Here is a 27890-nt window from a genome sequence, read left to right on the forward strand (position 1 = left end):
AAGCAGAAGTCCAACTACAAATTATTAACTGGCAAAAGCTATCAAATATAATTTAAGCTGGAAATGCCAGTCATGTTTGCACTAATCATTATATGCTTTAAGCTTCAAAAATAGATTAATGAAAAGTAATTCATTGAATGCACCAAAATGTCTAAAAATAAAAGAAGCATCCCCTCCAACAAATGCAACTTCAGAAAGTTCTAAGAAGTACTTACATTTTAAATCCGTCCATTGTGAATACTTCCTTAACATTTTGGAACCTATTTTCAAATGCCACTGCCTTGCCCTTTTCGTAGTCCCTTACAAGTACTTGTCTTTCCATGCTCCCCTATAGGATTACAAAAGCAATTGAGACATCTGTAACACTTCTCTATAGAAAAATAACACAAAATAAAACATATTGACAAAACAACCAAGCATAGTCTTAGAGAACGTTCCAGCATTGTCAGCAAGTTATTATTTCAAAAAATGAAAACTTTCAAAAATAAGAAAAAATAACAGCTCACACATTTTATACAGCTGAATATTATTTACATATGCTTAACAGTAATAGGCAATTATATGAAATGCACAAAAGATGAAGATGAACAGATTAAAACAAACACCTGCATCAAATCACTGATAGATAAAAAAGTCTCTATTTAAAACATTTAAGACCAAAAATCAATACATGCTAAGATGCTATCAAACAGGAGCTACACAGAAAAAGTGAATGCATCCAAATCCACAAATGGCTCTTCCACAGAATTATTAATTGTGACACAAGATCTAAGTTTATCCAGTTCGGACATTATGCACAACCCACCTGATCTACCAAGACATTTACTATTGTAGGTATTTCCGATTGAATTGTAGACATGACAGTCTGCAAACTTTTATCAGGAAGCATTCTATCTGGAATATTCAATCTGTATATCATCAACAACAAAAATTGACAATAAGGAGATGTAAAATCTAGAGTTTGTGAAAATGATTATTACTCTATTATAAAAAGTACATATTCAAGAACAAAAGATTGCATATCCTTACAAAGGCGTACTAAAGTCGTAGATGATGATTTGAAGATTAGAATAATTTGCATCCCGAGCACAGGAACGTAACAAAAGCGAATCCTTATGATTTGTAACAACAAAGGCATTTAACAATTTCCCAATAGCATGCTCAATTGCTAATGCCCAATCTTGCTCCTTCACCAGAGTCTGCATTAAAGAACACCAACTGTAATTCACAAGACAATTATGTTTTTACTCCTGCATTAATAGCATATCCAATTATCAAATGACATAAAAGATGAGACAATTCTTTCCTAAAGAACTTGTTCCTCAAAAGCAAGATGTCACAATCTGCAGATAGTTGTCAATTTGGTAGCAAAAGATTATCAGAGTATACAACTCCAAGTTAATTGATGACCTTGTATGCAAGAAACATTCTATTGGAAGCATTATAGAAAAAGCTAAGTTACTGATTCGAGTTTGGGTTACGTGTGTGTGTGTGTATGTCTATACAAACAAATAAGAGAACCATACAAAATGGTAAAACTAAATAATTTCACAGTACAATGCTTGATCATTGATCAATGCCAAATGTCAAAGATAATTGATGATCTTGTATGCAAGAAAAATTCTATTGGAAGCATTATAGAAAAAGTTCAGTTACTGATTCGAGTTCGAGTTACGTGTGTGTGCGCGCGCGCGTGCACCCATGTGTCTATACAAAGAAATAAGAGAACCATACAAAATTGTAAAACTAAATAATTTCACAGTACGATGCTTGATCATTGATCAATGCCAAATGTCAAAGATGAACATTAAAAAACTTAAATAATTGATCATCAATCTATGTTGACAATTCTAAAGAAAATCATCACATTGAATTACTGAATTACAAAATGAAAATTCAAAATATAGTACCAATGGACATAGCAAATGTGAAATGATGTGTGTTTGGAGGGTTCATATGGGATCGTTTTAGGGTTAGAAAGAAGAAAAAACAAATAAAAATGTGTTTTTAATCTTTTTTTTGGTCCACAGGTCTGATCATGGACCCTGCATGGACCACCACAGAAACCAGAATCTGGTTCACACCCAGACCCAGATCGACAGTCCAAGGTGCAAAACCGGTAACTTAGAGAAAAAGCTAAACAAATTAACGATTTCCCTAGATCACTGAACTGGTCAAAAGGCTAATTGTAAATTATCAAGGAAGCAGATTCTAGAATTATACTAATCATTCTATTGTTGTTTCCTATTTCTGAATCGCACAGACAGATATTGTAAGTCCAAAGTAGCAGTTTAGTAATGCCAAAATATCAGTAAAAGAAATTCATGCCACTGAAGTCATACCCATGATATTTGATTAGTTAAGGAACTTGGTCATCTAAACATTTATTTCAAACTACACACCTCTTCAAATGATAACTGATAACATAAATTTTCTCTCTACCTGCAATTCATGGGAATCAGAGTTTGACATTATTTCAGAGAAAAGGCAAATTAGATTCCAAATTATTCTTCTGGATTATTTCCATGCAGATGACCTAATTCCTTCAGCATTCACAGGGACCTGTCCCACTCAAAAAGAATGCAACCTGCAGTGAAGACATCCCTTAGATTCCCTGCCAAAGCAAGGGATGTTTGGGGTACTCCGGGACATTCTGTGACAACCATGGGCTGTGTAAGCATGCATCAATCATCCCAAGGACACCAGGGAATCCCCATATCGAACTTAGTTTCTCTGTGCAATGATAACTATTTTGATTTGTGTCAAAAGCATTGAAAAGACAGGCAAAATGATAGCATCTATAAATAGTTTGTCTTAGAAAAAGGAAGAAATATTTACATGGTACTCAAAACAGGACAGATTATTAAAACAGCTGTTATTGTTTGTTACATAGATGCATGTTATCTTAATATTATTAAGCCATTACTCAAATATCTATTAATTTGTCACAGACAACTTAGGTTTCACTGAGAATGCAGGAAGTGGTGAAGGTGGGCAGCAGTGACGTTATCATGATTTCATGAATGTTTGTGAAGTTCTGCTCACTGCTGCATGGGGTTTATTAAAAAAGGGGGAAAAAAATTTTAAAGATTCAAGAATGACAATATTCCTGTCTAAAGCTCCACAATCCTCATCATTTAATTTTGGAAGTCAGAATTCCCAACTTCACTATTACTTAACTGAAGAATGAAAGATTTCATCAAAAATGGTAAAACTTAGTTTTTTTGGAGTTTTTTTTTTTTGGTTTTTTTTTAATAAATATATATGTTTAGGAATTGTAGGGGACTTTTATTTATAATGAAATAATTTATTTGTTATATCATTACAAACAATAATGTTGCTCAAAAGTAAATAAAAAGAAGGGAAGAAAGTCCCCACAGGAATTGAGAATGAGAAATGGATGTGCTCATGGTCAATCCAAATTAACCAATATCTTTAATGTTACGAATGGGAAGATCCTTCCCAAGTCGCCGTGAATGTCCTAACTTGGAATGTTAGGGGTTTAAACACCCGTAACAAGCAGTGGGTCTTAAAATGCTGCATATCAAAAACAAAGGTAGAGCTCATTATATTACAAGAAATGAAGGTAGATAGGAATGATCTAGAGGGTTTTAAAAAGAAGCTAGGATTTAGGTAGATATGGGGATCTCCAACTCGAGGAGTCTCAGGAGGTTTAGCTTTCATATAGGACCCAAGATTTCTAACTTTACATCTTTAGAAGATCGTGGAAATTGGAGTTGCGGCTAGGTAAGAAGCTCCCAAATGAAGTTGAGCTTTAGAATTTTTAATGAGCTTTAGGATACACACACACACACACACACCACCATGATACTCTGATGATATCTATGAATTGTACTTATATGTATGTGTGTGTGCATATTTAGAGAGAATACAGTGATAGAAATAAATTATGCATATTCTCAAAATTTCACACGCGTATAGATATATGTATATATAGGTACAATCATAGTTGGAACACTTGCCGAGTACCCCGCAAGTTTCAAACACTTGCCGAGTTTTTAAGGTCAATGAGTTTTTCCCTAAAAAACTCGCGAAATCCAATACTCGGCCCGAGCGGAAAAAATCGGCAAGTTTTTGTTTAAAACTCACAGTGACAATCCCAATTAAGAAACCCGTGCACTGTGACGGCAATATAAGGGAAAAGGTTCATTTTTTTGCAACATCTGTTGCATTTGTGCACTCTAGAGGCTTGCGGTGTGGAGAGAAGAAGGTTTGGAGGCATTCTTAAGTGATTGCAAGTGATTCAAGGCGGATTTGAGTGGATTTGTAGAGGATTCTAACCGGTTTTAGAAGACAAATCTCCTTCTAGGTATGTTCTTTTTATAATAGTTGGAAAACTTTTTATAGTTTTAAAAAATGTTCTATTGTTTTTGTTGTTGCTTGTAAATGAATCCAAATCATTTAAAAGCATTTTAACTCTATGTTTGAATCATTTGAAAGCCATTCAACTTTATGTTTGACATTTTTTTGAATAATATGTAAGATTTTCTAAAAACAAACCCTAGTTGTTCTAACTTTGTTTATTTATTTTTCTATAAATTTATGTGTAGGGCAGAGGTTAAACATGACAAATGTGCAAGAAGAGTGGCCACAAACACCACGCCCATCTGGATATATAAGCACTTGGCCTAGAAATGCAAGAGATAAGGCATGGCAGTATGCCTATGAAGCTCCAAATGATGTTGGGAAGGTTATATGCATTCCATGTGAAAAACTTATTTCTGGAGGCATAAACCGCTTCAAATACTGCCTTGCAAGCATAAAGAAACATGATTCAAATACTTGTCTCAAGGTAACTGAAGAAGAAAAAAGATTCATCAATGCCCTACTTGTAGCTGTTGAAGAGAAAAAATTGAATAGAGAAAGGGCGAAATTAGCTACGAGGGCAGCCATAGCTGAATCTCAAAGAGTTCCTTTTGATATGCAAGAAGAAAAAGCACTCGAGAACATACCGAAATCTCTTCGTGGCCCACAGATCCGCAAACAAAATGTTCACTTCTTGCTGGTTTCACTTCTTCTACATTTTCTAGTTCTTCATCACCATCTGCATCAAGGATAGGGAGTTATTTTGTGCCTAGGAAAATAGCTAGATCATAGCCATCATTAGAGGGCAATGGATGGTTCAATGAGGTGCATGAGCAAATTGATATTGCAGCAGCTGATTTTTCGTTTTTCAACAATATCTCAATGTATGCGACTGATAGTCCCTATTGATTGAATTTGGTGAATGCAATTTCAATATCAAGCAAAGGGTACAAGCCGCCTACTCGCAAGGATTTCAGCGGAAGATTAGTATTTTACTATTTAGTAATTGTAAATAATTGTGATTCACTTCAATTCATTGTTATATTTTAAATCTTAATTGTTATTTCTTATTTTTTACTAAGATTTTATTACACCTAAATTTTGTAGGTTGCTTGACCATGCGGTTGGTAGGGCAAGAGTATTAATAGAAGACCAAAAGAAAGAGTGGAAGAAATATGGCTGCACCATTTTATCTGATGGGTGGACCGATGGAAGAAGTGGAACCATTATTAATTTCTTGGTTTCTTTGAAAGATGATGTGGTGCTTTGGAAATCTGTTGACACCTCCAACAAAGTGAAAAATGCACACACTTTGGCCTTAATGTTGGAGAATATTGTCATGGAGGTGGGAGTAGAGAATGTGGTGCAAATCATCATAGAGAATGCAGCAGCATATGTGGCAATAGGTAAATTCAATTTTTTATGTTCAATATGAATAATGAATGTAATGCTATGGTATTATTCAATTTAGATTTGATGTAAATATGGAAAGTTTGTAACAAATTATTGATTTTTTTACTAATCTTTTAGGTAGAATCCTCCAAGAGAGGCATCCCACACTTTTTTGGTCACCTTGTGCAGCACATGTCCTTGACCTTCTTTTGGAGGACATAGGACAACTTGATTGGGTGAGTCCAGTTGTGGAAGATGCTAGGCGAGTCACCAAATATATCTATAATCACCCATGGGTTCTCAGTTTGATGAGAAAGACCACTAAAGGCAAAGATTTGGTGAGACCCACTATGACAAGGTTTGCAATGGTGTTCTTAACGTTGCAAGTATTCTCGACCACATATTGGCTCTAAAACAAATGTTTGTGTGTGCTGATTGAGTTGTTTCATCTTATTCAAAGAAGCCCGAAGGAGAGGCTGTGGCACGGATAGTCTTTGATGATAGTTTTTTAACAAAGGCTAAGGAGAGTGTGGAGGTAACTTCAAGAATCAAAACATTATATTTTTAGTTGATTCAAGTTTCATTATTAATTCATAACTTACTATGTTATTAACTATTTTGTATTTTTCAAATTTCAAATGTAGATGTCTATGCCCCTGGTTAGAGTCTTGCGCATATTTGATGGGCAACAATCCCCAATCGGAGCTCTTTATGAGGCCATGGATAAGGCCAAAGAGGCTGTGAGAAATTACTATCATGTGGACAAACTCAGATTTGACCCCATTTGGTAAATAATTGATAGGAGGTGGAACAATATGCTCCACAACCCATTCATGCAGCAGGCTACTTCCTCAATCCCAAATTCAAGTACCATGATTGTCCTTGAAGTTGAGATTTTACTAAGACTTTATTTCACTTTACTTTTTAAGGTTGTGTAGTAAGACTTGATATAATTTTCTATTTGTTTTAGGGCTAATGATTCCTACTCAGATCCTAACAGAGAGGTCATGGAAGGTCTCTCTAAAAGCATCGAGAGAATGATATCCAATGAAGCAGAGAGAGACCTTATTGTGACCGAACAACAAGTCTATGTGGAATCGAAGGGTAATTTGTTCTCTTCTATGCTAGCGAAGAGAGCAGGATCTACTCAAGCACTAGGTAAAGTGTCAAACTTTAAAACTGTTGCAAATGTATAAGTTGTGTTTTCTGATTATCTTTTTTCAATGCTTTATAACTTTTTATATTTTGTTATGCAGATGCTTGGTGGGCATGTTGGGGTGGCAATACCTCCAATTTAAAGAATTTTGCTCTCAGAGTCCTATGCCAGCCTTGTAGCCCATCCCATTGTAAGTGCAATTGGAGCTTATTTGAGTCCATCCACATAAAGAAAAGAAACAAAATGACTCAAAAACAACTTGATGACCTTGTTTATGTGCATTATAATCTAAACTTGCACATCAAGGGCACAGAGTTCAGCATTACCTGGTCCACTTGATCTGGAAGAGATAGATCCTTATTTTGATTGGACAGCACAAGAGCCAGGTCCATTGTTTTCAACGGATGAGATCGCTAATTTGGAGAGGCAGGCCATGGAGGGGGATGTTGGAACAGATTTTCATTTCACAATGGATGACATTGAGGACGAGGCCAATGATGATTCAAGCTCAGAGGACGAGGCATTATCAGTGCCACATATAGGAGGAGATACATCCTCTTCCAAGATGCCAAGTCAGTCAGTAGGGATGTCGAGCAAGGAGGCACAACCACAGATTTCACAGTCACACAGCTCATGCCCTATCCCAATGTGGAGCATTTCTTCGAGGACTAAACCCTCTCGCTTTCTTGCTAGTGCAATTGGAAACAAGAAAATGTGATTGTATTGATGTATTTAGACTTTTAGTATTTACTTCTAGTTTGACATATTGAAACTATTTACTATTTTGCTTCCCGCCATGATCATTTCGCATGAGAATGCAATTTTGTACCCACTATGCATTTATATATATCTAAACTCTGCTTGTTTCTTTTGTGTTCTTACTAGATGCATCTTCTCATTAAATTTTGCAAAAAAGATGTATTTTTAATTAAATTTCAGCGGGTTTTTTAGGTTTCCGAGTTTTCTTGAGTTTTTTTTTTAAATCCCCGAGTTTTTCCCAATTTAACTTTTGGGGGGCTTGGCGAGTTTTTGCCTTTGGCGAGTTTTCCAACTATGGGTACAATTATAGGTAGAATTAAATAGCATGATGACATAATATGTATATATATACATATATACATATATAAATATATTTGTTATGAACCATGGAAAAATATAATCTTTATAACTCCTCTCGATGAGTGGTGGCCATCTTCAAGTTGGCATTCATCTTTTAAATATTTGAATTTCCAAAACCTTCTTGAAACCGATGTTCTTGTTTTAACTTTTTTCAAGGCCAAGTTATATACCCCACGGGCACAGGTGATCATAGGATTTTTTTGTTACTAGTTTCCCCGCAAAAAACAGAGCAAGTATTCTTATCAATATTTCCACAAGGCAAGTATTCTTATCAATATTTCCTCAAAGCAAGCGCTATCCCTATTTTTCCTTTCCTGCCTATTCTCTCTCTACCTCATACCACATTACATTCATCGTCTAGATTTATACCTCATACCAAAGGAGCTCAGATGAGATTTATTCTCCATCTTTCTGAACAAGTTACGTTTTCTTATGCATGAATCCAAGATTTGTATTATTGTATGTTAAACCATTTCACTATGGGCGGCCAGCATGGATGCAATACTTGCATAGATATCTTTTACCAAGATGCCGAATCTATGGCCCAGCTCAATCTTTGTGATGCACCAAATAATGCCTTAACTAATATCATGTGAATCTTTTTATGTTATGAAAATTTGTATGGTAAGAGCAGAGAACTATGAACATGCGGGTGTACTTTGTACTCCGGTTTTGTAAAATCTTATAATGAGTCCGTGTGTAAGGATCTCAAGAATTGATGAACTCCAAGGACTCACCAAAGCAGAGAAGCCTTAGAAAATGGGTGAAGAGAGTAGTTCCCTACAAGATGAATACAGTATTATTAGAATTTCTATGATTGAAAATATTCTCAAATACAAAACTTTTAGAAGATTCAGCTCATGATTGTCCAAATATACTCTGTTGTCAAGCAAAGTGGTGACATTAAGTACCAGAATGCCCAGTGGCTGGGCAAGGTGTTTCCATGTCCATTCCGGGTAGGGAGGGTCTTTCTCTGATGAGATTATGTTGGGATATTTTAAGGGTCCACAGTTGGGTGGTTAAGCCCCTGACAATGTTTCCCCTCTCCACTAGATGCCAAGACATGTTGTTAGTGCTTATGTTTTTCTCACACCCTAGTATGTTTTGGTCCCAAGTTTTCTCTTCTTGAAGTTGAACTTGAAGTTTTAGTTTACTTCAACTTCAAGTTCAGGTCTACCTCAGTCTTCATGTGTCAAGTCCATCTCTTTCTTTGAGTTGGTCTTAGTAAAGCCGAAGTTGAAGTTAAAACCCGATCACCCAAATCTTCAACTTCAACTTCAGTATCGATGTTGCACACTAACGAAAGTTGTATGCAGGTTTCAAATCTTCGAACCAAATCAAGGTTGGTCCCAGTATAGCATTTCCCAAGACATGCGAAGTTATGAATGGAAGAATTTAAGACAGTACGTGTTTGGCTATGGCAAGATTTGATTGAGGGATAAAATTGTCATGTCATGATCACTTAACATAACAGCATACATGCGGATTTGATGGAGTATTTAAAACAAAGCACACGTGGCGTCTTTTCCAATTCACACCACATGAATGAGTAATTATTGCACTTACTTGCCAAATCTGTCTTGCAATCTCCCGCACAAATCATTCCTTAAATGCATTCATTTTAGCCCTTTCCCACTCATTCCACTTTCTCCGAAGAACTTCAAGCATTCTCGAGTAAGAAGGGCGAGTTGCAAGCTCTGTCTCTGTCAAACTGTAAGTGCATTTCCATAAGCCTTTGCATTTCAAATTGTATTTGCTTTGTTTTGAGATATTTCAAGCCGTATCTTGTAAACCTATCTTTATTAGCAATCATGACGCTTTTCCGCCCAAAATTGCCTAAGTTAGAGAAGCCATCTTTGCTCAGTTCACTGCCTGAAATTCGTGACACGTTTCTGGTAAATAAGAATTTATCCGAGGCGATTGAACGAGCCAAGAATACCTAGTCAAGCCCTATTTACCAGAGGCTAGTTGATAGTGGATTATTAGAAGCCGCCGCTTTTCCCGCTGCTATCACATACCCTGAACTCATCCTTGAATGTACAAGCCATTATGACCTTGTTTCCGGATGTATTAAGAAAGCCTCAGGGGAAGTGATTGTTAGAATCAATAGAACCAGTGTCCATTTGGCCTTTAGGATTCCTCATAGGGAACCCTATGAGCCATGGACGTTTGAAGAACCTGAGCGCCTGTACGCCGAAAACAAAAACAGCTATGACAACAAAATAGCTCGGTCCTGGCTTTTGAAACCAGCAGAAGGAGGTTCTTGACTACCTAAGCCATTAACTATTGAGCATTTTATAAAAGAAATTACAGATATTGTTCTTTTGCTGAATATGGTTAAGGGAAATGAGCATGCATTCCACTGGGAGTTAAAAAGTTACTTTATGACTTAAAGTCAAAAGTAACTTAAGTGACTAAAAGACGAAATAGGCTTTTATCCCACATTGCCTAGTTGTTTGTATTTCCCCTCATATTGAGGTTATAAAAGAAAGGAGCTACATTTGGATTCACACCATGAAATGTGATATTATTCAAATACAAGAAGGTTGCTTAAATGTGACTAGTTACTCTTGAGGACAAAACCCCTTGAGAGAGTGAAGGAGCTGGACGTAGCCCCAGCAAACTCATCAAAGGTTGACTCACACCAAACGTGGAGCATTGCAGATGTCTTTTTGGCATAGTTGGGAACAGCATTCAAAGTAAGACACTTATCTGATATAACTAGCAGTGAATTTTCTGTGGTTAATGGTGGTAGCATAGACACCCGACTGGGATCCAGTAGCGGCCAATCTATCATCAACGGAGCAGTTTGTGAGTACGAGAAGTTGCAGTCAGTACCGACTTATAACGTGGTTTGTAGAAGGTGGCAGCATTGGAATATCCTCACCACAGGAAGACAGTAGTTAACCGGCCAACTGACAAGTAGGGAAAACCACAGGCAGACTGCAGATAGCGTAAATGGCATGACAGGTTCGTTGAATATCAGCACACTCAGAATAGCGGGTGTGTTAATACTGGCCGCAGGAAGTCTGGAGTGAGCAGGTGACAACGTACTCCATCCGGGATCAAGATTCGCATGAGGAGTTAGGCCATTCACAGTAACCAGGTACCGCTGTTGCTTTGTTCTGTATGCATTTAGTAAAACGTCCATTCTCTGATTTGTATAGACGTTCAGTATATTGTGCTAACGTCCTTCATAGTATGAAACTCAGGTGGTTTATTACCCCATTGTTTATGTCTGAAGCATATTATAAATGCTGAGCTTTCTACCGTTCATGTTGTTACATTGTTAATTTTCTATATTTTGGAGGGGTACATTAGCTGGGGTAAAACAGTCGGTTATCAAGTTAAATATATATTTAATTCGATCAGCAGCTGCCCTTGCTGTATGAGTTAGGTTTCTTACACTATGTGTCCCCATTGTTGGGGAAAGATTCTCAATAAGGATTGGAGCACTGATCAGAATAGTACATTTCAGATTGCTTCTTGGCAAAGGAAGGCTCATTTTTTAATTGTGTACATGCTGGTTGGTTGCAGACCAGCCACATCACTTCGTTGTTTTCCCTTATACTCAAGAATTTCCAGGTTCTTCTTGATTAAGGTGGCGAGAGTTCATGGCTTCAGACATCATGAGCGTTTTTTCCCAGCCACTTCTGAAGCAATTTTGCTTCGAGCAGAGTGTTAAACCTTGCAATGTGACAGTATTTCACAGATCCCAGTCACGGGCAGCACTAGTATTGTTGCTTCAGACCTATCACATGCCAGGAGTCCATTTTACTGCGGTCCATCTTGTATGTCTTGAAAGTGTTACACCTTGGAGTTGGATAGGGGTGGAAAACACATCAGTTTGTAGGGCCTGCCAAAGTAACAGCGCAACATACCATGTTTGTCATCATGTAGTTCTTGCCCTTGTTGATAATAACAACACTCTTGATCACACTGGGAAATGATACATGGAATATGAAGTAAACATCATGGAGCATGTGGAGGACAGTAAACATCATGGAGCATGTGGAGGACGGTGTTACAATCAACACAAAGCATGCTCACAGATTCTTGTAGTCTTTCTGCTAACATTGTACAACAGTTTATCATTCAGCAGCTATTTTCAAGCATTTCACCACCTGCTACTAGCTCAGGTTTGTGGCAACCACTTTGGTACGAACCTAGACAACTCTCCAACCCCTGGACTGGCTCAATTTCCCTCCCATTATCTCATTTTGAACATATCTCTCTCATTCTCTTTCAAATTATCAAGAGTTTGTTCTCTCAACCTCTCTAGCAACAATTTCCAGAAAGTCTAAAGCATTCTTGAATACCGTTACTCTCATGTGAACACACCAGTATTGTTTTAGCAATCTCCTCGAAAGTTTTAGCATTTCGGACCAACCTTATCTCCCTTGGCTTCTTCAACATCTTTCAGGAGATATGTTTTGTTTATTGTGCTCTTGCCTTCTCATTAGTTGAATTTCCTTTATTATTGCAATTTCTTGATTCCTTTTATTCTATACTTGGAATCTCTATCTTGCTGTTATTCTCACACACACACACACACTAGTTTGCACTCCTTGTAGACATGGAAGTTGCATTCATAGCTTTGTTATTGCTTTTACACATACTCACACAATATATGGTCATTTTGGTACACAAAAAATGAACATCAATAATGGTCTTTAGTAGGAAAAATATGCTGAGCGGATTAACATAAACAACAGTGCCATATTTGCAACCATAGATATAAATGGACAATAGCACTCAAATAAAAACTCTGCATAGTCATTCTTCCACATCTGAATGGTTAGGAAACAATACAACAGCACTCAAATAAAAACTCTGCATTGTCATTCTTCCATATCGGAATGGTTAGGAAACAATATTGCTCAGACTAAGAACTTTGCATTACCTAAAACAATTGATTATTGAAGATTGAACATTCTACACTCATATCACAAACATGAAATAGGATGACCAATTAAAATATGACTGCGTCAAAGGTTTGCATACCACATGTGCTCCAATTGGTCCAATTGGAGGTTTGGTGAATTGACGATGGCGATTCTCAATTGATCGCAAGAGAGAGAGAACTCTGTCACCCCCAAAAGCTGTCACCTGATTTCTAGAAAAGTCAATATTTCTGAAGAGACCTAAAAGCATCTTCACTTTAACATCCACAGAAAATAAAGATCATCTGATACCTTGTTGCTTTGCTGTCTTCTTAGAGTTTCAATATGTCTTTTGATATCCCGATGCTTATTTTGATTCTCTTCAACCTGCAACTCAACCAAGACCCCCATGCAACTCACCCATGAGCACCACAACCAAAAATGAGGATAAAATACGCCCCACACTTCCTAGTGTACAAAAAAGAATATTACATAATGGAAGAAGCGTAGACAGCTTAATCACAAATCTCTGAGTACTTGAAGAACTTAGTGCAATCTACTATAGCATATACAACCATCACCAAAGTGAAAATTGAAAATAAATTTAAATCTATGTCTCCTTAAATTGCCATAGCCAACATTAACTCTACAGCCAAATCTGTTTAAGCTATTTGCTGAAATCCTCTCCTGATTTGCCAAGAAATCATGATCTCAAACTACCATCAAAAATGAAATGAGCAGATGAGTGATGGGCACAATTCTAAAAGAGAGTAAAGGAAACACCGATCCAAAGTTTCGGAATGGTCTAACTTAAGTCCGTAAGCATATGTTCAATCAGCCTATTAAAAAATACATTAGAAAAGCTAAATGAACTTGGGTGTGAATGTGCGGACCTCTTGGATGTACAAAAACATATGATAAATCCTTTAAAAGAAACTACTCTAAAGTTTAAAAAGCATATGACAAAGCGTATTATTATCAAAAAGAAAAGAAATAAAGCCTATTATGCAGTCAATTTCCATGTGCCGCATAGGAAACCCCTTTGAAAAGTCAAGTTCATAAAAACATTTATCAAGCTTAAAAAGCTTTCAGATAAACTGCTTTAACAATAATCCTGTAGCAACATTCTCTCATCTGATTTTCAAATAAACTCTATCCTTTGAAATTGCTTCTCCAATCGGAAGAGGGATAAAAGACCAAATCTTAGAAAGACAAACCCCTACATTTGATATATAATCAATACTCTGCAAGAAATGTCAATTTTAAAAATTTGAGCCTTATTAAAACACTACGTGAGAAAATCTTTAAAAGAATCTTCACTTCAGGCCGATTAATTCAATCCAATATATTCTCATCAAAGAAATAGCAACATCTCTGAAAAGAAAACCAAGTTTCTTGCTTCCATGTCATACTTATTCGAAGGCACCCCACATGGCATTCTCCGGCACCTGGTCTATCCCACAGCTCCAAATTTTATAGGCAAGGCAAAAGTGATCTACATGCATTAGCATTTTCACTGCCTTGATAGGAGGCAACCAGGAACCATTATCTTTTATTCCAAGTTACACCTTGTCAGGAAAGAATGCCAGGCATGAAGCTAACACAAAGATTTTACTAAGCAAAAATATTTAAACCATCATTCACCAGTAAAACATAAAGAGAAATGCTGTACTCACAATGTACCATCTTAGTTATATTTGGATTAGGCGCAATCATAAAAGTCAAAAAGAGAAAACATTTTGCTAACAGTACAGACGAAATTTTCTAATTGATTTTTAGCAAATGGTTAAGAAGATAACCTACCACGCATACCCATATAATGTGAGTAAGAGCTAAAACAAATGGCATGCCATATCAATTCGGGACATCATTGGCTGGATGCAACAAATGGACATAAGAAGGAAGTATGAATTACAACAAATGGAAAAAGAATACAATGCATAATAAATAAAAATGATCACTGCAAAGATCGATGCAAGAAAAACACAAAACACAATCGTTGTTCTCGCAATGCCATTCCACAATAGTTTACAAAATGTTTCTTCAGGCATCTAAGGTTGATGATATCTTGGGTCCATAAACACACCTTTAGAGCAGAAGGTCCAAAAAAGTAAAATTATTTAAATCTAATGCATAAGAAAAGGACTAGCAATATTTGTTCTGACTCCTTTCCAACAAAGAAACCTGATGGAGATGAAATGTCAAGGCATGGTTTCTTCCTTGGCTAGGGTCATGAAGACAAAAACTATGGATAAATAATTTGGACAATATTCGTAAGTTAAAAGAAGAAAAGAAAAATACAAAACCACATGTTCAATAAGACATGGACCCCACTTTTCAATGACCAAGCTCAATATGAAAAGAAAATAAATTTTCACTCAACTGTCAACAAACAACAAAATGGTGAGCATTGTAATCCTTCTAAACTTTTCTTTTTAACTTGGTAATATCCCATAACATTGGCCTCCGTTATTCAGCATATTCATATGAGTCATGGCTAAAGATATAAGGAACTGGCCAATGAAAAAAATATAATATTTGCAAGGGTATCTAAAACAAAACTCGTGCATCTCAGGCTCACACTTAAATGTTAGAACTAATCCTTTGCATGCTATCAATGTAGTTCTGGGTATCAGTTCTGGGTTTCAGCTGATTATCTAAGAAGGGAACTTTGACCTATATTTAATTCATTGACATGGGAATGCCAACTGTCAAAACCAATTCACTTAAAAACCACATATCAGCAGACATCCATGCCTTAAGTTTTGACCAGTGACAAATTGTTGAAAATATACAATGCCTCCTATTCTCCAAAATGTTTCAGATCTCTATACTAAGAAGTTAAAATTGATCGCTCGAGCACATGGCCCGTTCAATAAATCATAATATTACACCCTCTAGTATAATGTGTACACTCTTTTAGATAACTTTCTTTATTCCCGTAGATTTAGACACCATGAATCATTAAAATGTAATATTGAAAGACAGGGCCATGTCTACCTGTGAAGCAATAGCCTTGACATTTTCCATGGCTGACACTACTCTTCCATCCAACAAACGTTCCTCATTGCGTAGCCTGAAAAGCCAGAGTCAATTCTTTAAGGCCAAACTACATAAAAACAAGACTCTGCGATTTTATAATGTCCTTTCTATTTCTATCATATAACCAATAGATTAATGAAGATCAAGTTAAATCAACCTTTCAATCTTTAAATTTGCTTCATCCACATCTTCCTGGACCTTTTTGAATCTCCTTTCTCTTTCAGTTTTTTCTGCCTGCAATCATTAACTACACAGTCAATACAACATAGATAGCAGAATAAGAACAGTTGCAAGGGTATTAACATTCAGATGCTAACAAACCTAGTAACACTTCAACTATTTGTAAACTAAAAGATAAATAAGAGAAACAATGTTACCAAAAACTCAACCATTTGTCAAATAACAGATACAATGGTTTAAATAATTAATATTATCACTATGCAGAATGTTTTTTATAGACAGAATTGTGATCCAACAGATATGAACATCATGCAAAATAATGGATAAGTAATTCAAATTAACACTATACAATAATTTAGGAAATAACAAAATCACCATGGAGGAGCTACTCAGTCCAGAATGCTATCATGAATGAGAGCTTGTGAACATCTAAATCTTAGTACCATGCAAACAAAGATTCATCAAATTAAAAAGTTATTTTGCATCTGATTAACAACGCTTAAGGAAAAGATGTGAAAAAATTAAAAATTAAAACCTGGGTGGTCCTAACGTGTCGTTCTTGAATATCAAATATCTGTTGTTGCAGATTGTGAACACGATCGTGCAACCTTTGAATAACAGCTCTCCTCCTAACTAACTCCTCATCAAGCTCAACTTTATCTCTGGTCGCCTAAAAACAATCCATGAAACGGTGTTAATTTTAGAAAGAAAAGAGTGAAAAACTAAATAACCACTACTACAATAAATTATTTAAGCTAATTTTTTCATTCAAATACACATGAGTAAATCAAACACATGGAATATCTTTTGAAATCCTTTTTAAGTGCCAAACAACATCTAGATAATATAACATCATCTCTATGCACACAATGATATCATCTGGATGTTGTTTGGCAATGATACATGTCAAGGGCATTTCTAGAAATAGACGCATGCAATGAAAAAGGAATAATGTGTGGGTGTGTTTGTTGGTCGGGGTGTGTCCATGTGTGTGTCTGTGTGTGCATGAGCCTGTCTGTGTGTGTGACACATGCACTGTGCGTAAGTATGCACGTATGCTGTGTGAATGTGTGTGTGCATGTGTGTGCATTTGTCTCTGTGTATGTATATCTTTATGTGCACGCACGTGAAGCTAGAACCAATAAACAATATCAACACAGCCAGAAGCAAATAATTTTGCTCAACCATGTCTCATGACCAGATTTCAACAAATGGATGGAGAACTCAACCCAACAATTAAAAAGCCATCAAATGCATTTGATGACACTTAAATCACGTCAGAAACAAAAATTGAATCTTATCCATCAAAAACTGTCAAGTTCAAAGTAATCATAGTAATTAGAACAACTGTTTTAGGTTAAGGTTCAGATTCAGACAATCTCTTGACAAGAAACTGAAACAATGAGTGACGCATCATTAGCGTGCACCTCTTCCACTCTTGGTCATAATTCAAAACCATTTAATGCATTGAAATGCTTGGGCTATAATCATCATCGGGGTGCACCTCTTCCACTTTTGATCAGAATTCAAAATCATTTAATGCATTGAAATGTTTAAGATAATCTAAGTCCAAACAAAGCAAAATTGTGCTTTATTATCTCCTTTGGCCAGACTTGACCCCCACAAAAAACCCTGAGGCCTGTGAAATCATAATATACAAAATTGTACTTGAGATCAAAAAACATGGAGACCCAAAATTATCTTAGTTTAGCATTTACTTTACACAGAATCGACCCCAAAAAATCACACAAAGTCCATGAAATTAAAATATGCAATATTATGCTTAATACCGAAAGAACTTTGAAGAATCTAGAACTCCTGATTTTCTGAATTTCAAGTAATGATAAACTTCTCAGTTTCTTGGATAAACACCTCTCACAGAGATTTTCAGATTTCAAATTGGCTCACTTATATTCTATCAGAAACAGCAATAAAAGAGTTGTATGTAATACAGATTGGGGAAAGAGACGAGCGTGCTATTGCTTCACATCTTTTCCCAGAAATTACCACCTTTTGTCACATGGGCATAGCAGAGAACAGATAATAATAGATTCGAATTTCTTATCAAAGATGGTACTTTCCATTTGTAATCATAAGGGAAAAATAATTTGCATCTCTTCTTAGCAAGTTTACCAGAAAACTGGGGTACTTGGAGACCTTGGAGACTGGTACTGGTACTGGTACGGCTGATTTTCAAAAATAGGAGACGGGGATACTTGGAGATGTCAATTTTTGTTTAATATAAATTAATAATTTCAAGAAAATATCATGACATAGAACTTTGAAAATAAGAATAGTGGTATTTTAAGATTAAGTTTAGATACACAAATGTCAGAAGTCATTGTGTTGAAGGGTGAAAGAGTTCAAAACTCAATATATATATATTTTATATTAGATGTCAAAGGCTATGAGATGTGTGATTAAGAGAAATGTTTTATTGTTCTTCTGACAGTGGAGAAAAACTCAATATATATTTTATATTAGATGCCAATGGCTATGAGATGTGTGATTAAGAGAAATGTTTTATTGTTCTTCTGACAGTGGAGAAAGTTTGCATGGATTTGTCCCTATAAGATACTTGAGAAGGTTGGAGATACCCAGTGGCTTCCATTATTTCCAACGATTGAATTGATGTTATGCAAATATCTCTTATTACCATTCTGGTGATCTCTTTAAAAGAACAGTTGTTGGTAGATCATGACACTACAAGAAAAGTGAACAATTATACATCATTGACAAGTCATTCTAGAGACAATTGAGCAAACCGATCGGAAGAATATAGTGGCTATCATTATCATTACTAACAGATAAGTAATAATGATTTTTTTCAAGTGTGATGATAGAGGATAAGATTTAAGAGTTTATATGACACCATATGCCCAATGTTTTTGGTGGGAGACACCAATTGTTGGTTGGGAGACTTTGGAGATGGCAACCCAAAGAACCTCGTGCATCCAAGCGTTTTTTGGGGTTAAGGGTCTCTGAGATGCAACTCAAGATGTAGGAGACGGGTCTCCAAGACACAACTCAGGATGTAGGAGACAGGTCTCCGAGACGCAACTCAGGATGTAGGAGACAGGTCTCCCAGTAACTATGCTTCTTAGTAACATAAAGCCATCTCTTCTGATAATGTTTATTTATGTATATACATATTTTCATATATTTACGATTGATTCCAATAAAACTCTGTAAATATGTTTATGCCACAGTTGTAATAATGAATTTTACTGGTAACACATTAAGCTCCTACAACTTAGTTTGTAGCATAGTAACACGAGAAGTCGCCCCCCTTTTTGCCCAACGTCTAGGAGACTTCAATGCACCGAGGACTTGGGGACTCCGTCCCCCCATCCCCAATGGTGCCACCAGATTCCACCACCTCCACAGAGGATGGGGGACATCCCAATGTTGACTATTTGCAGATTTGACTATTAATGTCTAATGTTCGATGTTCCAATTCAATGCAATGTTCAAGAATTTACTCTTTTACATCTTTATATCTAATATTGCAATACATATTTTCATAACTAGCATTATAAGTACCATATGCATATATATACCCCCCCCCCCCCTCCCCCGCTGCCGTCCCCCCGCCATCCCCTCACAGTCCCCAAATTAAGACCCCTCTGTCCCCCTGTCTCAAAAACTTGTCCCCCCATTCCTCCGTCCCCCATGGCGGTGTAACTATGGTTTGTAGTCTAATCAATTCCATCCAATTCAGAACACTCGGCTCATCTTCTATACTAGCAGCTTTCTCCTCTATACTAGCAGCTTTCTCAGCCTCTTCTAATCACTCCTAAGTTTGACCACAAAAATAAATTGTCCATTGCGAGAAATTTATAAAGGAAAAATCCTTTAATAGAAGGCCAGGCAAAAGAGAGACAACCTGTCATACAAAAAGCAAAAGAAATCTTACTAAATATAAGCAATATTCGAAGTTCATAAGATTTAATGTGAATCACACATTTCATCCATTTACTCAAGCAACATATTAAGTGAATTAATGAGAATGATTGGCAATATATTGAATGGTTCAATGGAACCAAATTAGAAAAACGTGGGCATATATAATAAGGCATTCTTAAATGAATATTTATGAAGAGGAAAAATAACCTGCGAAAGATTTTGCTGAAGCTCGTCTTGAGATTTCTTTAATTGTTTTGTTTTCTCCATCATCGAAGCAATAGTAGCTTTCTTTTCCTGTCGAACCACCTCCATCTCTTGTATTTTCATCTGCAGTAAAATGATCTCTCATAAGACTTGATGAAATAATGGATCATTTCCTCAACTTCTTTTAGGGTTCCATTTCTCAGATACTATTTTATATATAATAAATGAATACAGCTTTTAATTCCCAATGTTCTACTTCTGGTTCTCCGTCAACAATAAGATAGTTTTTTTTCTTCTTTCATTCATTCTACCTTCTAGTTCTTGATAATTTACTCAAAATCTGATATACGACCACCAATCTAGCCCTCTCCAGAAAAAATTGGAATGATGGAATTTGTGCGTTATAATTTTTGGTATGCTTTAAATTTAAGAACATTCAAACGTTTCAAGGGCCCTAAATATTGAAGATGGCATTATCCTTGATGTTCGGGGAAAATTAAATTAGAATTAATGGATTATAAAACTATATCTAATAATATTAACATTTCAACTGATAAAATATGTTCAAATTAGTATTGAGCCGTCCATCAAAAAATAAAATGAAACTAAGCAGAGATGTTGTGACTAAATAAAGATATTTTTTGAATCATGCAAGCAGACATTTTTGAGATATCCCAATCAAACATATCTTTTCACAGCAAGGTTGCCAACATTGGTAACATCACAGTAGTTTTATTTTTCAATATAAGCATCAGACCTGCAAATTTTTGATCATTATAATATAGAGCTTTTATAAACAGGTCATAAAACTTGAACAGAGTAAATAGCAGTTAATATTTCAGGTGGCATTATTAAACAGCAGCTAATTAGTTGCTAGGATCTAGTTGGCCTTACCTTGTCAGTAAGTCAAGTTGATAGTAATCCTCTTTGGGCACAAGCTTTCGTCTAAGATGGACCTTTGCATTATCAATGACCTTTTTTTGGTAAATGTGATAACTTTCAGCAATATAGTTTCAAAGAATATTAAAGTAAACTCTTGCCAAATATAGATACATATATACACTTATTTGTATATATGCATATAGACGTAACCATGGTAACATGGTATGCAACTATATATGTATAACTACACACACACACACACACACACAGAGATGTGTGTGTGTGTGTGTGTGTGTTTTGATAACAAACATATGATTGCAATATTAAACACGCAACTTTATTTTAAAGTATTGGCTTATTATATACTATGTTCTTTTCCTTTTGGAAATTGAATTTAAAAAAAAATGATGCGGTGCAAATTAAAAGTAACAAGTGAATTTGGAACTCATAATATAAATAAGATAGAAAACAAAAATCTTATATTAAGTCATGTCATGGCCTAATTGACTCGGTGAAATGAAAACAAAGATTAAATCAAAATTCCTTTAAGAACCTCTCGAGGCATATTAAACTTAATCCTGAAAACCACAATATTGAAAAAAGTAACATGATGGTATAAAATTGCAATATAATCAAGAGTATAATGTAATGGCATCATTATTTGGTAATCCTTAGCAAATGGAGATGTGAAAATGGGAAAAATTCTTGCGTGGAGAGAACCGCCTCCTATTTTTAGCAAATTTGCAGCTACACACAAGGAAATGAATATTGAAATGAAGAAAACTTGAGTTAAGTTTCAAAACGAAAATGTTTTCATTATATATATAGACACACGTAAAGAAGGGCAGAAACTCACAAGTAGAAAGAAAAAAAGACTCACGGAGAAGCAGCACAAGTTTAGAAGAAACAGTTAAGAGGAGGATGTTAGGAGTTTCTTCTCACATACGCACCAAAACAGTTGAGAGGAGGATGTTGGAAGTCTCTTCTCACATACGCATCAAAAATAGGCAAGGGGATAAATACTTTCACAAGTTGCTGTTAGAACCTTGGAAGGAAAAAGAAGAAATATAGAAGTCTGGTAATTGAGAAAACTCACAGGCAGTGCTAGACGACAGGACTTTAATTTCCTCATTCCTAGAGAAGACTTGCATACTTTACAGGCATGTGCAGTTCTTTCAACCTGCTTTTCTATGTTGACCATTTGTGAATAATATGTATATTGAAGAAATATAAGAATGTTTTGAATAAAGAACAGTGCACGTATGAATTTGATGCAAGTATTCTTCTAAAACAAATATAAAGCCTCATTGCTGTCAGAACATTTACTTGATTATCAATTGCCCATCACCATAGTTAAGCAAACTTAAGAAAAAGCAAAGCCCAACTAAAATTGGAAAATAATACAGAGATTGCAGCTGCATGCTGTCAAAACAACTTAGTGCCTAGAAATTCCTTCTCTGGTTATAAATGAATTGCTTCTTAACATTAGGCAACCGTATGCTAAAGTTCATACACTGATTTAGTGTCAGCTTGCTAGTAAGTAAGGATTAAGAAGTTGTAGTTGTTCTCGGAATTATTAAAAAAGAAGCAATAACAATTATATTATTCTTCTTAAATGGAAAGAGAAGTTGACCAAAGAAACGAGTTATAATTACATCAAATTCTTCAACAACTCCTATGTTTAAGCCTCAACCTCTCAGATGAGTTGAGACTAAACATTGAGCTTGCCTCTGTGAAAACACATCACTCATCCTTATTGAGTATGAACCAGTTCATTATTGACTGTGCTAAGGTAGTTTCAATTATGGTTTGAAGCTGGACTAATTTTATAGGAAAAATTCATTGAAAAGTGTCTAAGTCTTGGATCCTGCACTTGGTAACTTACTAGGGTAGATAGAGGACGGTGTAACAATGCAAGATGAAATATTGCTGTAGCACAAATAAGCTTATGTTCACATACGAGTGCAGATTCAGCTCTTATTTGAGAATGTCAACAAAGAAAATTTCGTTGCATAGTTCTATATCCACCGGTGTAACTAACTATGAGATAGTATCTTGGCTAGGAAGCCTAAATCTTAATTACTCATTGAAGGAATTCAAACAGCAAACTAGATCCGATGAATAACCAAAATAGGATGGTTAATAATGTTGTTTTCTTATGACAAGTATGCCACTATTAAAGTGAAATTAGAAAGGAACCTCACTTTTGATATGGTACCTCAGTCAGAAGGACTAAAATTAGTAAAAACATAAGTCCTATGTACACATAAATTAGCCTATCGCATTATGTAGGAGATTTGTACCAAGTTGGATTGGGTGAAAAACTAGACTGTGTGTTTCAACACACTGCATTCGAAACCTTGACCAAGGTGCATTAAACTATGCTAGTGTTAGTCAATTCATAATGTTCCACATACATTCCTAGTCAGGAGTCATGCTAGTTAGGAGTGTTAGAAACAATAATCCACAAAGATAATAAAACATTTATCCACCTTAAATAATCTTAACCATTCAACCAAAGTAAACAGCAACCATACAAAGATGCACATACACAACTACACCAAATATGTTAACTAGGGAAACCCTTGATCAGAGGGAAAACCCCGGTGGGAATGATGCCCACAAGATGATGTACTAATATAAATATTCCTTGTTAGAGGATGGACCCTGTTAGGAGTCTATTACAACATTTAGTACATATGCGTTCCTATTAGGAGACTTTGAATCATTGTTAGAAGATTCCAACCCTGTTAGGAGTTGTGTCAACCCTATTAGGAGTTGTAGAAGACAGAAGGACCCACTGTCCAAACAGCTTATGGGGCAAGATCACCGAACTCACTGTCCAACTAATCTCTCAAAACACTCCTTGCGGAATAATTGTATGTACTGTACTTTAACTTCTTTCCTCTATCCTATCAACCAGACCAATCACTGTCTAACCTTGTAGACCAAGTCATGAACCTTGGATCCAAGTATCAAACTTCGGATCACACAATAAAACCTCGATAGTGAAGTTTCCTTCGCATTTGCTCTGTTCTGCTTATCTTTGCATTCTGCTCTTCGTGCTTCTTGCAATTGTTTATCCATCCACATTCACAATAAAGGAAAGTGTCCTTCCTTTATACCGAATCCATAAAACAATTCCCTAAGTCGACTATTACACCTTCTCAATTAATTATTATAGGACCTCATTAAGAACATGTTACACTTAGCGATAACATTAATCTGCCGCCTTGTAACTTGAATAAAGCAAGCTTAGCTACGTCATCTCCAGAATGTCTTTTTCACATCTTTAACTTCGGCTTCACAGAATAACAACTCTGCTAAGAGATATAACAAGTTTACCAGAACATGCTTCTGTAAACTCTATCTCAGAACAGTCTTCACAGAAACTTGCATAACTTCTTCCAGACATAATATCTTGTGCGTCTGAGGTTAGCTGCATATACTAAGCACTTAGTAGGATCTCCCTTTAACCTTGCTTAGTGAAAGTACTCAACTATCTATCCATACCAACTTGATCTTTCTGTTGTTCTTCTGTCAAATACCACAGAACACTACTACTTTGACATCAATGACAAACATAGTCATGAATGTAACATATCATCATGATAATGATCTAATCATGATTCTACAATACTCCCCCATGGAAGTATCATCAACATTCATGCTTCCAACAATCTCCCCCTTTGGCATTGATGGCATCATAGATGAAAAACATCTAGTTCCAAAAAATACCAACTATAAAAGATTGTTAACCTTTCTTTTCAAATCCTCTTCATCAATCATTCTTCCCCATTGATATACCTCAATCTGCTTTGTGTTGTACTTCTCCCAAACTGTTTTTCATGCTATACTTCTCCCCCATTGACATCAATGTCAAAGGTTTCAACATCCATCAACCTCTGCAACAACTGTCTCTGACCTGCTCAAGTCTCAAAAGACACTATTCAAAAAAACATCAACAAGAGTCCTGGATGACTCTGTTCACCACAGATACTCCCCCACATAGGAAGCATCGACATTCAGTCCAAACAAACAATAGTGCTCTATTACACTGGATTGATGCATTCTTGCATCATCTACTCTGATGTAGAAAGGGGCATAACCCCTAGCATACCTCGCAAATACTCAAAAGTCTCTTTGGGAAGAGGCTTAGTGAAAATATTTGCAATTTTCTCTTTAGTGCTTACATACTCCAATCTAATTCCCTTTTTTGCAACTCTCTCTCTCAACATGTGATACCTAATAGAAATGTGCTTAGTCTTAGAATGCAACACTGGACTTTTAGACATATTCACTGTACTTGTGTTGTCACAATGTATGACAATAGGTTCACTAAATTCTATACTTATATCCTTCAACATCTGCTTCATTCAAACAACTTGATTACAATTGTTTGTTACTGCAACATATTCTGCTTCTGCTGTACTTTGTGAGGTATAGTCATGCTTCTTGCTTAACCAAGAAACTAACCTTCCTCTAAGAAAGAAGGCTCCACGATTGGTGCTCTTTTTGTCATCTATACAGCCTACCCAATCAGCATTAGTATATAAAGTAAAATCATTAGCTCTGTCATAACACAATCCAAACTCTGGTGTTCCTTTCTAGATATCTAAATATTCTTTTGACTGCTGCATAATGTGCTTCTCGGGGATCAACTTGAAATCTCGCAACAATTCCAACTGCATTTGCTATATCCAACATTGTGTGAGTCAGATATTGCAATCCTCCGATCATAGATCTGTACTTCTTCTGCTCAACAATAGGTGTCTCATCCTTTGTAGATAATTTGTGTCCAGTTACCATAGCTGTTCCAACGAGCTTACATGTTTCCAAACCAAACCTTTTCAATAAATCTTTCACATACTTAGTCTGAGAAATAAAGATTCCTTCTTTGTCCTGCACAATTTGTAATCCTAGAAAATATTTCATTTCTCCTATCATGCTCATTTCAAATTTCTTCTGCAAACTTGTCACTTTCATCATTATTTCCTCCAAATATGATGTTATCAACAAATATTACCAAAATCATCAATCCATCATCAATTTCTTTCCAATATAAATTACTATCTACCATACCTTTGTTATATCGAAGCTTAGTCAAATGTTTGTCCAACCTTGCATACCAAGTTCTAGGTGCTTGCTTCAAGCCATACAGTGCTTTCTTCAATCTGCATACTACGTCCTTGTCATCTGTTAAAGGACAACCTTCGGGTTGTTCTATGCATACCTCTTTTTTAAGTTCTCCATTCGGAAATGCTGACTTGACATCCATCTGATATACCTTGAATTTCTTATATGCTACATATGCTAACAATAATCTCACTGCTTCTATTCTTGCCACAGGAGCATAGGTTTCATCATAGTCTATTCCTTCTTACTGTAACCTTTACATACCAATCTTGCTTTGTTCCTTACAACTTCACCTTGTTCATTCATCTTGTTCCTAAATACCCATTTTGTTCCGATCACATTCTTGTCTGTTGATTTGGGGACCAATTCTCATGTCTCATTCTTCACTATCTGATCCAATTCCTCTTTCATAGCTTGCTTCCAATAGTCATCTTTACATGCTTCATCTGCATTATTTGATTCAACTTGAGATATCAAACATAGTTCTTCATTGATTCTGATTCTTGTCATCACACCTTTATCTCTACTTCCAATGATCTGTTCGGGTGGATGATTCTTTGTCATATTCTTACCAAGAGTTGTCATCTCAACTCTTAGCTCTGATGAGGGTTCTGAGCTTTGCTCCTGCCTAGCTCTCCTTCATTTTGCAAATCATTGTTAGTCTCAAAAAATACTCATTCCTTGGTTTAGTAACAACATTCTCATCATCTAAATTGTAGTCAACTATTCTTTCTTGTATCCTGAATTTCTTATTAACTCTTACAAATGCAGTTTCCATAATAGTCTAAGTTCTTTGATTATGAACATTGATAGGCCTTGTTTTTCAATGAATAACCAAGAAACATACCTTGATCACTTCTAACATCAAACTTACCAATATCATCATCTCTTTTGATATAACATTTACTAAAATTCTGAAATACTTAACTGTAGGTGAGTGACCAAACCACAATTCATAAGGAGTCTTGTTTGTGTCTTTCCTGACTTGCACTTTGTTCATGGTGTAGACTGTTGTATTCACAGGTTCTCTCCAAAACCTCTTGGATACATCATTCTCAGCTAACATAGCTCTTGTTGCTTCTATTACAAACCTGTTTCTTCTCTCTCTAATGCCATTTTGTTTAGGGGTTCTCGAAGTTGATAACTGTCTTTTGATTCCATTAGCTTCACAAAAGATGTTAAAGTCATTTGAAGTAAATTCTCCTCCTCTATCTAATCTTAAACATTTAATCATCATATCTGATTCATTCTCAACTCTATTCTTGAATATCTTGAACTTATCAAATGCCTCAGATTTTTCTTTAAGAAATGCAACTCACATCATTCTAGAGAAGTCATCAACTAAAATCATGAAATACCTTTCACCATAGAATCCTTTAGTCTTCGTAGGATCACTAAGATTTGTATGTATAATCTCCAATTTCGCTGTAGTAGTAAACTTCTTGCTGGGAAATGAAGTTTTGTTATGCTTTGCCAATACACACTCCTTGCAAATTGTGTTAGTAGGCTTTACAATCCTGGGCAAATCTCTAACTACAAACATACTACTAGTCTTCACAATGCTGACAAAGTTTATATAACAAAATCTCTTATGCAAACATGTTGTTTCAGTAGAGTTCAACTGAAATACATTACCTCCAGATGCGGTTCCTGTTCCAATTACC

The 27890-nt window shown here is 35.8% G+C and overlaps 1 protein-coding gene across 3 annotated transcripts in view; it reads right to left on the minus strand.

Moving 5' to 3' along the window:
* LOC149540691 (structural maintenance of chromosomes protein 6B-like) overlaps positions 1–27890 on the minus strand; it is a 142480-nt gene that overhangs the window by 93525 nt on the left and 21065 nt on the right. For all 3 annotated transcript variants that reach the window (XM_089801789.1, XM_089801791.1, XM_089801790.1), the window contains 9 exons: positions 20212–20331; positions 16634–16768; positions 16076–16152; positions 15877–15952; positions 13189–13263; positions 12998–13102; positions 1030–1199; positions 806–908; positions 216–328 (listed from right to left, as the gene is read on the minus strand). In XM_089801789.1, the coding sequence (XP_089657915.1) occupies positions 216–328; positions 806–908; positions 1030–1199; positions 12998–13102; positions 13189–13263; positions 15877–15952; positions 16076–16152; positions 16634–16768; positions 20212–20331 (974 nt within the window). The remainder of the gene's footprint in view (positions 1–215; positions 329–805; positions 909–1029; positions 1200–12997; positions 13103–13188; positions 13264–15876; positions 15953–16075; positions 16153–16633; positions 16769–20211; positions 20332–27890) is intronic.

The sequence above is a fragment of the Cupressus sempervirens genome, chromosome 9 (assembly GCF_028749045.1).
Source record: "Cupressus sempervirens isolate cs-2001-9-10 chromosome 9, ASM2874904v1, whole genome shotgun sequence".
Lineage (NCBI taxonomy): Eukaryota > Viridiplantae > Streptophyta > Pinopsida > Cupressales > Cupressaceae > Cupressus > Cupressus sempervirens.